The sequence below is a fragment of the Patiria miniata genome, unplaced genomic scaffold (genome assembly GCF_015706575.1).
Source record: "Patiria miniata isolate m_02_andy unplaced genomic scaffold, ASM1570657v1 HiC_scaffold_1, whole genome shotgun sequence".
NCBI classification, from domain to species: domain Eukaryota; kingdom Metazoa; phylum Echinodermata; class Asteroidea; order Valvatida; family Asterinidae; genus Patiria; species Patiria miniata.
Genome location: NW_024037047.1, coordinates 834176 through 851292, shown reverse-complemented (window position 1 = coordinate 851292; position 17117 = coordinate 834176). Strand labels below are relative to the sequence as shown.

Below are 17117 nucleotides of genomic sequence, written 5' to 3'. Positions count from 1 at the left end.
GATGATCAACATGTCATCTTGCATATTCTTTTCAGTTTTTGGTGGGTTGACCATTGACTTTTCGAGAAATGTTCTCCCAAAGAAGACCCCTATTTTTCCAAACCGGAAAAGTAGCCATCTTGAAAAACGATCCCTCCACTATTTTGCCATGATGATATTTTGATACAATAATCTACACTCGTAGTCTGGGCAAATGACCACAGAGATACTAGTTGTAATAAGTTGCAATTTCGTCCACTGATCGGTCTTGGTGGTACATTAGGAAATCAATTTCGTGAGAAACCGTCAAACATTTAAAACAAAATGACCCTAAAAATAAATTTATTGGATTGGAAGTTCTTTGTTTCACTATTATTTTTTTTTGCAAGGGCATTTTACCCGCATATTTTTGTCATCTAACAATTTCAGTCGAAAAGGGGCGCGCTAAACAAAATAGTGGTATTGCACTACCATGACAAAAACGTGACTTTAGTATTGGATGATTTTTCCTTTCTGTTTAAAAACCGTTTTCTGCGTGACCTTTTCAGTTATGGTCGTCATGTTGAAAGTATAATGAAGAGTGTTTGGGCGACTTCGTCAACAATAATTGGCAAGGGGGGGGGGGGGGTTCAAAAAGAGATGGTTGGGGAGGGGGGGGGGGGGGTAATCTTCCCAATCCCCAGAATTAATAACATCACATTACACAATATCAAGTAGCCTATCACAATAAAAATATCACAATGAAAACACCATCTTTGTGATTTTTTTTTAATCTTGCATGCAGTGCCAATTTTTAACATATTTTTTTTTTTACAGTAATCTATACTTTATCCGATTTCGCATAAGTGGCAGCCATTACACATGGTGGCGCATAGCCTAACTGTTTATTTCTAGGTTTTCCCGGCTACTTTCAACATTTTTCATTCAAAATCGTAAACGGATTTTTTTTTTACTGCAGTCCTTAACAATATGCACCACTGTGTCAATTGTTCTGATAGCTTTTTTTGGTTGATGCCAAATCATTTATCTTACATTTGTTTACCCGGGGATACCCGAACAGTTTTTTTTTTCCATTGCCTGCATACACTTCTAATGAATAGGCCTTCATACAGTTATACAAATATAGCATAAGGCATTAATGCATAATGGTTACACAACTATTATAACTATTGTTAAACTATTACAGCTATTAAACAGCATCGCCAAACAAGCATTATGCAAGTGAGCTAAGTGATCACAAAGAATGTGTATATTTTGTGCAATTAAATGTTTAATGCTGATGACGGGAGGGGCGAAAACCCCGTGAAAAACCCCGGTTGGAAGAAAACACGGGAACTTCACATTCAGATCCTAGTGGCAACAAAGTTCATCAACTCCGTGGATCACCACAAATTTAGATAAAACTAGACGTGTGTTTGTAGGTGACAAACACATGGCTGTTTCGGCCGGTTTTTTTTATTCATGTTTATTTCGCAAAATTACTGCATTGTTTCGCCAGACTATTGCGTTATTTCACAAAACTATTGCCGTAGTTTTAGTTTCGCTTTTTCCCTGGCACGAACCGGCTTCCGTATTTATAAATTAATAATTATCGAGAATTGAAAATATTGCTGTCGCTATCTTTGAAGTACAAGCAGTCTTGACGAGAATGTTGCACTGTTTGACACTGACCGAAATAGTGCAGCGTGATTTTCGCGTGGGACGGCCCGGGCTTGTAGTACAATCCCCGGTCAACGTGACTGTCCGTTGCACGGTGAAATCATTTGTGCTGGCGCCGATACCCCTGAAGCACACAGTTATTTCTTGGCACTCGTGCGGAATGAGCCCTGCTGATTTCTTTAGGCCTCGTGCCCACGGGACGAAAGCACTTTTTTAAAGGGCCCATGAGGTGAATATTTCATAGGAACTTATTTTTTTGCTACTTTCTAATCCTCTTAAGTGTATAAAAACTAAATGACATCCCCTTTTGGTTAATTCTACTGAAAAGTGCACTTCTTTAAACATTTACAATTTGTCCATGCTTTTCCTGACATGAGGGCGCTTTCTGATGACATTTCAGTAAGACACTGTTCATATTTGTCCGAGTGCGAACCCAAAAATTTGCTCATGGAAAACATTTGTGAGAAAAGTTTGAAGTTGGCTGATACTGGTGTGATACACAACAGCGAATCACTAAATAAAACAAAGTTTACTGGACATCAAAATGTCCAAAATTCTGGCAACACCGTCTGCAAAATTTAATGGAGCCCGACTAAATTTAGTGCAAGAGCCCAGAGAGGCCACATAAAGCTAATACTGGATCGCAACCCCATCTAAACACACGTTAAAATTGTGCAGCAGCAGGATTCCAGTCAAACCAGTGAGTTTGGCGGTTTTGAGACATCATCTTACATTGAAAAAAAAAAATACTTTTTAATTTTGCCGACGCGCATGGCTACGGCGATGCGCGCGCAGACCAGAAACCGGAGACTTTTTTGGCCTTTAGTGTTATTTCTCTTCAAGCAACGAAGTATACTGATTGTACATGTAACTTTTATAATGTACTATCTGATACTACTTCTTTAAACCATCTGTTGGAATATGCAACGTGCCTTGCATCCATGCATGACTCAACAATTTGCATTCAACATTGATCACAGTGTAGCCAACCAGAACCTTTCAACTGCCAAAAGAGCATAATGGATGGAATTGGGAGGGGGAGGGGGAGGGGGAGGGGGAGGGGGAGGGGGAGGGGGGGGGCAACGGGGGCAATGCCATAAAAGAGGGGTGATGAGGACCCCTTTTTGTTTTGAATTTTCAGAATAAAAAAAAAATAAAACGTTGCCGTGTGTCAGCTACACCTACCTTTAAGTTTTAATAATACTTTGTGAAAATAGCACATGATACTCAGGTTTTCCCGGCTATTTTAAGAGATTTTTTTCACTCAAATTCACCAACTCTATCATTTAATTTCGTCCACAACAAATTTCACACGCTTTTAACCAAACAAATTTAGTCATTAACCATTTCAATTTCAAAAGTTTGGTCGTCCTCTTTAGTCACCGGGTCGAGAATATTCGTCATTACAGATCAAATTCGTCTAAGCTGTTGTAGAATGGCAGCATTCACAGATCAAATTCGTCTCATATAAATCAATTAGACGACTTTGATTTCTGAATAACACGATTCGGCGTGGACGAGACGAAATGGAATACACCGGGTCGAAAACGTGTACTCATTGTTCTAATTTGCTTGGACTAATTTGAATTTGTCTGACAATAGACGAAATTAAACATTGTCCAATTCACCGATACTTATATTCAAATTTGTCAAGGAATATAGATTTAGTGCACTTTCAATGTTTAAAATTACGGTTTTTCCAGACAGTTTCAAATTTAGCTAAGCTAGCGTTAACGATATCTGTTGCTAGGGGATATCGTTAACGATAATGTGATGCTTTGGGCATATTAAAGGGACATTACGTCCTGGAATATCCCCAATTGGGCTACAATTATTGTCGTTGCGTCGTAGTGACAAAAGGCATTAAAATAAGCGGAACTTGAAAATTGAACCTTTGGAAACAAATTGCACTTTTATAGTTCCGTAGATATAGGCCTTTTATAACGCACCTTTTATGTGACATCACACATGTGGTTACATCTTATGACGTCACTCAAACTTTCATCTACAACACATCCCGTTCTAGGTACATTCCAAGTTACAATCAAATCAACTACTAGTTCTTAAAATATAGGCCTTAAAATGCATCTTTAATGTGACATCACATGAGATGAGATGACGTCATCATAACGTCACTTCATTTTTCGTCTATAACACATCCTGGTCCAGGTTCATACCAAGTTAACTCGGACTGGAGGTTATAGAGATATAGGCTTTCGAAAAAAAAATCACCTTTAATGTAACGTGACATGACAGTTACTGTAGTCTACAGTTGGCAAAACTAAGCTTACAAAAAGTATATGCAAGCTACTTTGGGGAACATAATCGCAAATGATGTATAACAGACCCAATTTAGACGAAACTGTTTTCCTTACGTTTTCAACGCGTGTGGGCCCTAACTGGCCGTTTTGACAATAACATTAACTCCCAAGCATTTACAAGATCTCGCTTTCATACAAAGACCGTCAGCAATGTACACGTTTAGATAAGATTTTCCACCTTGAACCAATAAACATACATTAAGGTTTTTATTAAGGTAATACATATGTAGTTTGCCGTTAATAAACACTGTGTTTAAGACAAGGGTTGGAGTCTCAGGATTCTGATAATTACCCAAGCCGAAGGCGAGGGTGAGTATCAGCGTCCAGACTCCAACCCATTCATAAATACCTTTTTGGTATAAAAAAAAACCCCGTAGAATTGACAAAACGTTCCAAAAATAGAAACATTGACAACTTTCTGCAATCAAATGATTTAAATCAAACAATCCTGACCCCCAATTACTTTAAGGTAGAGTAGAGCATTTGTCATGTGTGCATTTTTTGTTTGGTTTGAAGCAACAAAAGTACTCAGGTCTAAAGACAGGTGTATTAACAACTAACCTGATGAAGCATTAGCTCTGTGAAAGCTGCACATATTGAGAAAACTCAATATTCCCGACTTCAATTCAAAACTTGCTGAGTCATGACACAATCCCGAAATCGGCATTCGGGACATGATTCTCATTCAGGCGATTGTTACTTCGTGATGTCACTCACAGAACCGCCATTTCTTGCTAATAATAGCGCGTGTGCGTCGTGTCAATGCTCTCGCGCCCATTCATGGATTCCGCCCAATTACAAACCAAATGCAAACGGAAATTTCCAGGAATGTGTCACTTCACATATCTTTGGGAATGACTTTTATTTTATTGTTTTCTTAAAAATGACAACGTATCCGAAGGAATAATTTTGCGGGGGGTTAAGTGTCATTATTATCTTTAAACTAAGTAAACCTTTTATAACAATAATACATTGGTCGGTCACATTTTGGATAGACGCAATTGGTATATATACTAACTTTTAAAATCGCTGCCGTAACTTTCGCACAATCGCGTTGCAATCCTCACGAAAGCGCTTATTTGCCAAACCATAGACAAACACGTTAATGACGCTGTTGAGATACACGACGTCACGGAAAAAAAGCATCGCAGCTATAACGTTTGCGTGGTGGGAGGACTTGAAGAAGTCTACGTACAGGCTCCCTAACGCGTAGATCTTGATGATTAAGATAGGCAGCCAAAGGATGAAGAGCATGAAGGTAGTTATGAGAAGCATCCTGGTAATACGAGACTGGTCTCTGTTGGGACGTTGTGCTCTACCCTGTGCGGTGGGGTGGTGGATACCAGCTCCTGGTCTGCTGAACCTCCTAGCTTCTTGATGATTCGCGCGTGAGCTACTCGCCAATGGCTGCGTATTGGTGCCTACCTGGATGACACCAACTCGGCTGGTATTTGTTGATAGGTAACCCAAAGCACCTCTGGCGCCATTCTTGACTCCTTCAGATCCGCTAGCGTCGGTAGAATCAGAGTGACCTTCATGAAAGGTACCGAGGGGAGCTGAGGTTGATGGAGCAACCTCGCGTTGCATGCGATCACTGATGGCGCGAACACGGCGACGATGTTGAGTAAGTTCTGGTGCTACGGTCTTTTCGCGTTTGTGGAGGAAGATAAAAATGGCCGAGTACAGGATGGTTACCGCAGTGAGTGACAGAATGTACATACAAATCGGGAGGAACTTCAAGAGTGCGAGATGAAACCTTTCAATTTTGTGGTGATGCAGGGCTAAGCCTTGCTGCACTTTGTAAGCAGCTTCGGGTATGACTCCGATATACCCAGCCACGAAGCAGGCAGCGGCGATGAACTTAGCTCGTTTGATTGTCACAAGGCGATTGAGGGAGCGACAGACAGTATCAAAGCGGTCAAAAGCCATAGCTGTACTCAGTAAGGCCGTCGTGTAGAGCAAGCCTATACTGAGGAAATAAACGACACTTTCCGAGTCGTAGTCGAGGTATTGAGACACAGAGGCTATGGCTATCGCGTCTACAAGCCGAAGCAGACAGATGAGTAGATCGGCCGTAGCCAGTGCTGCGATGAAGATCTGTGTGGTTGTACGGATCCTTCTAGAGCAGCATACACCTAGGATCATAAGGTTAGCGGGCACACCCAGGCAGAAAGTGGTCAGCCATAATGTAAACCCTGCCCATCGTGTTACCTCCAACTTACTAATGAACGGCCAGGTCACAGACGACCCATTAGTATCTGCCATTGACACTGTCTTGCTAAAAGTTGCTAAAGGTAAGTCTTCGATCTGGTTTACACGTGGCGCTTCTTCAACGAGTGTATGTCGTTAGCTTGGTCAACAGCTACATATACCTCTTCTCTTCAATGTAAGAGCAAAAAAAAAAAATGTCTACATCACTCTCTTCCGAGTGAACACTGATATACTGATCGTTCTTTGACAGGTAAAAAGCAAAATGTTTTCCGACTTTAGACTTTTGTTTAAGGGTGCGTTCGAGCGTGCTACTCGTGTTAACACGAGTATACTCCTGAGCGCACAAACGGCAGAAGTACGATCCGGGGGTTAGCAAGAGTATGCTCTCCGTCATACCGGAAGTATACACCTGCACCGAGAGTAATGCGGCACGCAACAATTTCCTGCACTCGGGAGTAGCAAGAATAACACGCTGAACGCACCCTAAATGTGTCGTAGAGCAAAGGTGTAGTCTAGCGATCAACAACCGTCGGTGCACAAAGTTGGTTAGAACGTGCGCGTGACCGTTTCTTCCAGACTGCGCATGTCCATACGCCCTACCTGTTTCGTCGTTACTGCCTGTTTTTTTTCTGGAGCTCATTTACCTGAGGTAGGACTCCACGGACGTAAATGTACTGCAGATTTGCATGATGTATTTAATATAATGTAAATCTGGACAATTGTCTCGTTTCTAGCGGCGAAATAGGCAGCGTGATTCATCAATGTACACGTATAGAGTCAATCCCCGAGTTGTTACTTGCAGTAGCAACAGTCAACATTCTTACAAAATAATAAATTGTGTCTTAGTTTCTATTGAAAACAAAACAAAACAACTAAATGCCTTTTACGTTAACAGATTTACTTATAAGAAAAAGGAGAAAAGTGCAACATATGGCAACTATCCGACTGATAAAGAGATCATTGCGGCCTTAAAATTAAATTGGGATTGATTGTTGGAGTATTAATATAGATCAAGTAATTGTGGCTTGTGGCTTCAAACTCGGGCGATTTTGTTCGAACCCCCCCTCCCACCATACCTTGTGGAGTTATTTCGCATGGAGACGGGAAGGGGGGGGGGGGTGGGCTGGTACACTTAGACCCGGGTCCACTGATTGGCAAAGCTTTCGAAAGTGGTTTTGGGAGAGGGGAATATTAAAACAACGACACGGGTATCTTTGGGTAAAATTGAAAAGATAATTGTCCTGGAGGTCGTTATCTTCAATATTCAGTGAAAACCCAAAACAAAATATTACCACCTTGTTCCTGAGCGTCGCAAGGCGGCGCTCTGTGTATTCGATTCTGCGCTGTTTCGTATCAGCACAGCAAGGGACCACATTGAACAAAATGATCAATACACTCGTTGTTTTGGCAATAACTAAAAAAAACCCAAGTGTATTAAATGATCTTCGTCCAGTGTTTTGTCAGAAATGTGAAACGTGAGGAGATTCAATTCCATGAGAAACCATCTCAAAAAATCAAACAATACAAATAATATGCATGACTGAAACATTATATTGTTTTACGTTTTAATAGTCACTGTTCATGGAACAAAAGCAACACATTCCTTTTGCAAAGAAGAAACACCTGTTTCACTTAGTTAGAAGTTCGTTTGTTTCAGTTTTTTGCAAGGGAATTTTATCCGCACACTTTTGTGACCTAAACTTTCTGTCCAAAAGGGCGCCGGCTTTAGTGGTCGCAAGAAGACAAGCGCGCCTATAATGGTCTACTTTAAAAGAAACTCAATAGAGGGCGCACCACATAGATAGTGGTTACCGCTACTAACGTAGCATCAACACAGACGCTTCACTTTTGAAAACCAAAAAGAAATAACTCTAGTAATACGACATGCGCATTACATTGAAATTGCCTCCAGTGATTTGTCACGATGTGTAATATTATGCATAATGATTGATGTCAACTGTCGCGCTACTAGATAAGCATCGCTGGCCGCACCGAAGCTCGCATCCCAGGAAGCGGTGAACGTCGTGTCGACCAGGGCCCAATTTCATAGCGCTGCTTAACAGCCGACTTTGTGCTTACCGAGCCTCCATCTATTTCATAGGGACCGTTAAGCAGTAAGCACAATAAAAGCAGGCTTAACCTCAGAAGAAAACTTTGCTTAAATCAGTGACGTAACAATATAAATCTCCATGTGCGTGCAACTGTAAGCACATTCACGGCATGAAATAGTGCTTTAGCAGCAGCATGATTTTCTGCTATAGTAAGCATAACTTTTCTGCTTACTGTTAAGCAGTGCTATGAAATTGGGCCCAGGATACGATGTATCATTCAGGTAGCCTAGGCCGCAGGGAGGGAGTTGCCTTGCTCCTTAACAACAAGGTTAGCCATTCCCTTGTTCAATGGACACCAGTCTCAAACCGGATCCTCCGCGCTTGGCTCTGCCACAGACATGGTTCTCGTTTACCATCATCGTGGTCTATGCACCGACTGAGTTAGCCTCTGTTGCCGACAAGAATGACTTTTATAACCATCTGGAACCGTTCATCCATTCTACTCCACCTCATGATGAACTCGTAGTCATAGGAGACCTGAATTCTGTCAGTGGGAAAGAGCGCATATGCTACAAAAGTGTTGTTGGGAACCTCGGCTCTGGACAACCTAAAGACAACTCGGTACTCCTCCTCAACATGTGTTCCCTTGCCAACCTGTCTATTGCTGGCTCCTTCTTCAGACGGAAGGGAATCCACCGCTGGACATGGTTATCCAATGATGGCCACACCAGGAAGGAGATCGACCACATGTTGACCAGAGATCATTTACTCTTCTGCTCTTACCGGATATTCAGGGGTGCGGAGGCCCCAGCAAACACGGATCACCAAACTAGTTGTTGGGGCAGTCAAAATTCAGGCCTACCGCAAACCGCCTAAACCAAACACAAAGCAGCTTGATATCAGATCCCTCTTGGACAACATTAGTGTTGCCACCAATTACAACATCGCTGTCAGCAACAAATTTGAAGCCCAAGGTGCCCTCGAGGAAGACCCTGGGTCTGCTCGGTCCATCATCTGTTCATCTATTCTATCCGACGCTACAGAAACTATCGGCACCTGCAGGCACCAGAGACGCCCCTGGCTGACCGCTGAAACGATGGATATCCTCGACCAGAAACGCAATGTACGTCTGCGTGGTAACACATTCGAAGCACGCAGACTAAAAGGCGTCTTCAAAGCCAAAGCCAAGGGCGACCTTAAGGAAATATATGGCAATCTCGCTGACGACGCTGAAGGAGGGTTACGTATAGAAGCAACCTGCGCCCATCCTTTCAGGTCATCAAGCGTATGCGTGACTCCCCACAACAGGGATGCAGCACCTTGCCAATAACTAAGACTGACGGCACCCCATACAAGATGATCGAGGAGACGTTGGCCCGCTGGTGAGATCACTACAACTCCATGCTCAACCACCCCCGCCATGCACTGCCCCGACCTCATCGCACAGGCTTCAGCTGCTAGCCCTGCTACAGATGTTTCCTCAGACGCTCCAACCCTGGCTGAGGTACGCCGCGCTGTTAGAAAACCCAAGAACGGACGTGCTGCAGGACCTGATGGTATTCCCCCTGAACTGCTCAAGTGTGCAGCGGCCCCAAACAGCGCGGCCCTCCGTGATCTCTTCCTCAGAGTATGGTCCTCATGTAGGGTCCCTGCCGAATGGAGGGATGGCATCATCATCTGCCTGTATAAAGGAAAGGGTCATTGAAACCAATGCAGCAGCTACAGGCCCATCAATCTGCTGTCAGTTCCCGGAATGGTTTTCAGCCATGTCCTGCTGTCTTGCTTGGAACCACTACTTACCCGTCACCGTCGCCCCCATGCCAGCAGTCCGGCTTTGCAGGGCGCCAGTCAACTATGGATGCAATGCTCGCCCTACGAATTCTGTCGGACCTACACCGTGAGGTCAAGATACCTCTCCATGTTGCCTATGTAGACATCAAGGCAGCCTTCGACTCGGTAGAATGGAAAGCTCTGTGGCGTACCCTGAAAGCTACCGGAGTCCCACCATTCCTGCTTCACCTGATCCAGGCCATGCATGAGGGTATAGTACTTCCTCTGTGCATGTCTGAGACGACATCGCAACCCCCTTTCCCACCACCCCAGGCGTCCGTCAGGGCTGCATTCTCGTCCCATCTCTATTCTGCTGTGCGATCGACTGGATATTAAACCGCTGTCAGTCAGATCTTGGAATAACAGTGGGAGATAAGTCCTTCATAGACCTGGACTATGTCGATGACGCCGCCATGTTCTAAGAAAAACCCGACCAATGGCCTGTCTCACTCTAGAGGTTTGAGGAAGAAGCCGGACGATGGGGATGCATGTATCATGGGCCAAAACAAAGCTCTAGAATTGCACCGGCTAAGCACTGCAATACAAGCACCGACACAAAACAGCCGCAGGGTGAAAAAAAATACCCCACAAACCAGGCCACCTATAATTACCCTGAGGGTTTTTCTGGGTCAGGATCAACCTCGTCCCCAGGGTGTCGAGCCGTACGTGCCCACCACTACCTGCTCTATCACCTAGGTATTCGATCATTTGCATGTGCAAGATTTTTGAACACGTATGCAAATGAGGAATAGTCTGGTGCCTGCCTGTGCGTTACATTAGCGTTTGTTTTTGTATGCGGTTTGTGGGGTAAAAACAGCATCGAATCGTCGCGCTGTGAGTTATGAAAACACGTTTTTTAAAGTTAAAATGTTACAGTCTGGCCCGCCAATATGCAGTATCACATTTCATATTAATACGAGCAAATTGGAAAGGAAAGGAGTATTTTTGAGAAGGCGTGGACGTTATAATAACAATAATTGTGAACACACGTAAATGCACATTGGAAATAACAACACCAACTTCACGATATAAATCCATTACTAGCAAATTGCAGTACCGAATCAGGATACAGAAAAAAAAACTAGTTTCCTATCCAGGGCTTACTATTGGAAACGAGGTTAAAAATAAAGTAGGTACTGGGGACGAGGATGGGTCAGGATTGACTCTAGATGTTGTTTAAATTTAATCCCAGGGCCAGACAAAGGAATATTGATAGTTATAGAGATAAGCAAAGGGGCAATACCATTTTACCATATAGAGGTATGCACTAAAGTTTTTGTGCACAAGTCAATGGCTGTTGGGGGAGACCATTATTTGTAAGGCTCGGCCCCCCGGTGAATGAACTCTAGGGTGAAAACAGTTCAGCCACTCTTTTTAGCAAGGGTCAACTGAATGATAGATGACAAAAAATCAGCTCAATTGACTGAAAGATGTTGACGTAGTTAAACAAAGTAGTAATTTCGGCCTTACGCGTGCGCCCCTTAGTTGCCGCGAGGTTATCATGCATTTTTAAAGTTATTTTCTGGAAAACGCATCTGTTGTTTTTCTTCAATTAAAGTTGACTAAAAAACAGATTGCATATTTCACGAAGACCACACTCAATTATTTATTACATTTGCTGTTTGACATTTCCTCTTGTAATTTTGTCATCACACAGCCATCACTACAAATCAACAGACGAAAGTTTCATTTAATACATCAGGTATTTTTGAGATTGTATGTCTTTCCCTTCAGTTAAAGTTGATTCGAATTCGGATTGCATATTTCGCGCCGACCACACTCAATGGTTTTGCTTGTATTCAATTTACAGATTCAAATTTCCTGTTGTCATTATACATGAATTGGATTAAGACGTCACTTCCAATCAACATATTTCAATTCCATTTTAATACAACTAGTGTTACTTGCGTCCACCCCATGGTAGATCGGGGGGGGGGGGGGAGCGGGCCGGGGCAATGCCCCCAACGATCTGTTTTATTATCAAAGTAGTGAGGACCACTTTTTGTTTGAAATTTGACAGTTGCAATACAACAATGGGAAAATAGCTCACGATACTATAAACTTAATCACCTTCATCCCCTTTTTGAATAAATGTAGTAGTATGGTCGACCCTGGGACAATCCAAGGCTGGTGGTCCATCTACGATGAGGTGGATAGGGAGCCCGAAGAAACTTGGACGCAGCACTCTTATATACAATGCTTGATTAAATTTTATTCCATCTGATGTACGTCAATGATATACAATCCCAATAAAAAAAACCCTGTTAATAAAAGATAGAATAAACAATAAGCGTCAGTTGTTTGTCAAAACTATACACTCAGTCTCACCAGTTTGTCGATTATACATTTTCCAAAAATAAACAATGTACAATACACTTTCAAATGGATGTGTGTATAACAGAGCTGTATAAATCCACCGCGCAATTTAGCTTGTTGGCTACTAGACGCGATGACATTGCCAAGTAAAACAGTGATTATACATGCAATACATGTACTCATGAATAATATAATTCCTATTTCCTCCTCAAAAAGGCTGGAAATTATGCAATATAAATCGACACCTAGAATTCACAAGCTTACCCTGATATAAGATGGGGTGGTGAATAATGGTGAATAATGTGACGAGTAGTGCTCAAGGTAGTATAGCTACAGTGTCCAATGAGGTTTAGACGGAGCCCATGACATAATATTATGAAGACACTGCTCGAAATCTATGAGTAGTCGGCAAGGTCTATAAAATGCAAGGTACATGTCAAATTCAACATGAGTGTATTTATAAAATGACACTAATAACAATGCTCTATACACAAGTTTACAGTGGAGTGTGTAAAGACCAATACAATAAAAGGGAAAAAGAGATTCACCCAATCTGTGTAATTAAGCGCCTAAAATAGTTAGTGAGCCTTGCCACACGCAGCGCAGTGCCCCAATAATACAGCGCCATCGCGCTGAAGCTAGCACGCGTTCAGTAACACACAGCGCAGTGCCCCAACAACACACGTACGTTGTACACACAACAGCAAGAAGCGACATTGTACATGTACAGTAACGACACATGGGCGCCATTGCGCAATACACTACATGCATATTATTATGACCCGCTGCGCGCCCACTGGCCAAAAGTTATAAACTTTGTTGCGAGTACAGCATCCCTAAAATCACACATATTCATGTCTATTGCCCCTATGAAAGTTATCTGCACATAATAATGCACCAGTTTAACATATTGAGACAATGAAACAATATCGAGAAGCAGTTGTAAAATGGACACATTTGAGGAGAGAAAGTCTCACCTGCGACAGCAAGAAGCACGCACGGCAAGAGGCCGCAACGACGTGCCTGGGTGAATCGGCCCGAAACGTAATTATTCCGCCATTCACAAAATATCCGTCGCCTATCGACTTTATCTCTCAGGTACTACCAATTAACACAAGTGTGTCTTTTGAATGATATAAACAAGCTTCTCGACAAAGTTTGTCCCTGGGAAGAATCCAATAATGCATTCTTAACCAATAACTTGGAACTAACTAGTGAGGCGTAGATATACGACCCCAGATAGGTGTCACAAATAACCTTGCCAGTCCCACTAATTAACCGGCTGACCTTGGGTGTGCTATTATAAAATGTCGTGCCCCTACAACTTCCCTGCTTTAACACCTTCGCCCTCGAATGGTGCCAGAATAGGAACAAGATTCATATATGTAATCAATATCCATAATTATGCTGTAATCACCATAAAATGTCAAACACTGGATAACAAGAAAACACTTTTGTAAGTCGAACAAACTGCTTACTGTACAATCTCAGCACACCAAGATATACGCAGAGTATGGTTATATCAACACCTTCTGAACTAAATCAGGTAAGCTACCTCGGGTTGGAAAAGGTATTCAAAAGGATTTAAAGGTAATCGTCAGTGCGGGTAACACCCTGTCTCTCAGAGAGAGCAAGCACGTCAAATCACAAACTAATGCAATAATGCAAATTAACTTATGCAATAAACATGTACATCAACTATGGGTAGAAAAATAGCAGTGACATGTGTTACTTACACATCTACAATTGGCAAGTCCAAGGCTAATTAGTTGATATATGGACCTGATACATAACAGGACACGAAGATAACATTTAGCTCACCCTAAAATAGAGATTGGTATATGATAAGAGTCCCATCTAACTCTTGCTATAGCTTATTACAAAGAACGAATAATCTTCCATGTGTTGTTGTTGTTTTTTTTTTTAGTGGAAACACATCTTTTTAACCTCCAAGCAAACATTTATGCTTAAATCAGTAAGGTGTCACAAAAACATTACACTACATGTAATAAACAGATTACAGTAAGGCAATGGAATATCAGTAACCATTGGTGTGAGAGGTGCCCATTTTTTTCTAGGTAGAGCAGACAACACTATTGTAAATTACTACATGAACATGAACATGAACATATGGTTAAGACTGGAACTTAACCAGAGCATCTTTGATACCCCTGCAATAGCGTCGAGTACCCTCTCGGTTGAGATGACAACCGTCAGACAAGTACTTGGGGAAATTGATACGTCTTTGGGCGTACACACATACGTTAGGGTATCCAGCTTCCAACGCCCGCGTGAGCATGGAATTAAAGCGCTTAGCTCGATGGTTAAACTGAGACAGAGACACCTGGCCTGGTCTGTTTAAAACAGATCTTTGTATAACCGAGAAAATCACAATCTGTCGAGGCCTGATTCCCTCACTAGAGAACAAATTTAAGACTCTCAAGGTCTTCTGTACCACAACACTCGGGGAATTCTCCTCACTACACAGGTCATTGGTCCCAATGTCAATACACAAGATATCAGCGGGCTCTTCCTTAAGTTTGCTTAGATACCGATCAGGATCGCTAAGCACCCTGTCATACGTCAAACCTGAATATCCAATAATACCCAAACTAATATTTTCGGGAAGACCAATATACTGTTCCACTGATCTTCTGGATCTGCATGTCTCTCTAAGCAATCTCTTGGGAAAAGAATGGCCGAACAGCAAAGCTGATGTCTTCTCAGACATCTGTGAAGAAAAGGTAAGTTTTTTTTTTATAAAGCGTACAAGTTTAAGCCACAAATATAATACAAAAATCAACCTTGACTAAAAATCAAATTTTTCAAGGACGGAATTTGTCGAAAAGGTGGACAACTTTTACGTTAAGAACAACAATACAAAACGCTGGTGTTAAATCATACAAGCGTGATTACGACGACTCGGGGTAGAGACTGTGGACTCAGAGGTGGTAAAACCATGTCTCGCACCACCAAATGAATGGGCGAGCAACCTCCTACCGCAACAACCATCAAACTTGAAATATGATTAGGTTACCGCGTTTGGCCACGGTCCAGCACCACGCTTCTTCAGACGTTCAGAACGACGGAGTGGTCTCTCAAACAGTGACGGGGTACCACTAGTGCCGCTGGAAGGAACCTTCACATCGGGGACGGGCTTCCGGACTCTGACCTTCGGTGCCTGGGAGCTTGGTGGCCCTGTGAGCACCCATTCGTCTCCAGAACTTTCTGCGCCAGAGTTGGAACCACCTGAAAGAGTACCATTAATAGCATCAGGCTGGTGACCCATTCTAGGCTCTCTGGGAAAGTCCAACTCACCCCTAGGATCGAGTATTAATCTCTTTCTATTCAGCCGTTTTTCAGGGCCTCCAACAGCTGGTCTGACCACATACAGGTCATGTTCTGGGTTTGACCTGACCACAACATGCTGCTCACTGCTGAAATTATCAGCCAACTTGTGGCGCTCGGTGAAACCGCTTTGCTTCACCAAGACCCGACTCCCTACAGGTAGTGGGCAAGCTTTTGCATGCTTGTCATATCGCCTCTTGTTAGCTTCTGCTGCTTTAATCATTCTGTGCTTGGCAATTGCGTGGGCCCTCTGGAGTAGCTTTGCTTGACGTTCGACCACATCCTCGTGGCAAGCACGGGGTAAACGACTGAGAAGGTGATCAATGGGAATCCTGGGCTCCCTGCCGAACATCAGGGTATAAGGTGTATACCCTGTCACACTATGCGGAGTGGAATTGTAGATGAAAGTGAGGTGTGGAAGGAGTTGGGGCCACCTGTTCCGGTCTTTCTGGGTCACTGACTTGATTAGCCCACAGAGTGTTCTGTTGAAGCGTTCGGTCTGTCCGTTCCCCTGCGGGTGGTAAGGGCTAGTTCTAGTTTTCTTGATGCCATATATGTCACAGAACTCACCAACCAACCGGCTCTCGAAATTCCTGCCCTGGTCAGAATGAATTTGTGCAGGAATGCCGTAGTGGACAAACCAACTTTCATGAAGAGCCCGGGCCACGCGAGGGGCTGTCTGATCTTTACATGGGATAGCCATGGCGAACTTGGTAAAACTATCCGTCATTACTAAAACATCCTCACAGTGGCCTAACCCTTGATCCAGCTTCAAGAAGTCTATCGCAAGGCATTCCAACGGTTGAAAGGCAAGAAGGTGCCGCATAGGGGGACGGACAACCGGAGATGGAGCTTTCGCTACAACACACGCGAAGCAGCCACGAATGTGGTCACGCACATGCTTATTCATGCCCGGCCAGAAACACCGGTCTTTGATGAGACCCAAAGTCCTTCCAACACCCTGATGCCCCCACTGGTCATGAGCAGCCTGTATTACCTTGGTTTGCAGCTGTCTTGGCACAAGGAGTTGATAAACTTGGCCAACGCTAGGGTCCTCTGTAACCCTGTACAAAACACCACATTTTTCAGTGATTCGTGGCCACTCTCGTAGCCAACCAGCAGTATTTTTGGGGTTGACCTCTGAAGTCGGATAGTCCTGGCCTGGTTTCCACTTACAAGACCAACGTGTCCAAACCCCACCAAGTGCTTCGTCCTCCTTTTGCATGGATGCTATTTCCTGCAAGGAGTATGACGGAAGCAACGACGACATCAACTCTTCCGACTGACCACCGCTGTCCTCTGTCAAAGATGGGACCTCTCCAGCTGATCGTAGTTCATCTGGCACTGGGGTGCACTGCGTGATAGTTCTGAGAACAACCGAGGAGTCTGCCTGCTCATTGGA

The 17117-nt window shown here is 43.2% G+C and overlaps 2 protein-coding genes across 2 annotated transcripts; one reads left to right on the top strand and one right to left on the bottom strand.

Annotated features, from left to right (window-relative positions):
* Positions 1–4979: 4979 nt before the first annotated feature.
* Positions 4980–6224, bottom strand: LOC119723694 (trissin receptor-like). The gene has a single exon (XM_038194526.1). It carries the CDS (start codon positions 6222–6224, stop codon positions 4980–4982), a length of 1245 nt encoding a protein of 414 aa, XP_038050454.1.
* A 3417-nt stretch (positions 6225–9641) lies between these two features.
* LOC119723619 lies at positions 9642–10387 on the top strand. Its single transcript, XM_038194406.1, has 2 exons — positions 9642–9848; positions 9986–10387. Exons 1-2 carry the CDS (start codon positions 9642–9644, stop codon positions 10385–10387), a joined length of 609 nt encoding a protein of 202 aa, XP_038050334.1.
* Positions 10388–17117: the final 6730 nt, after the last annotated feature.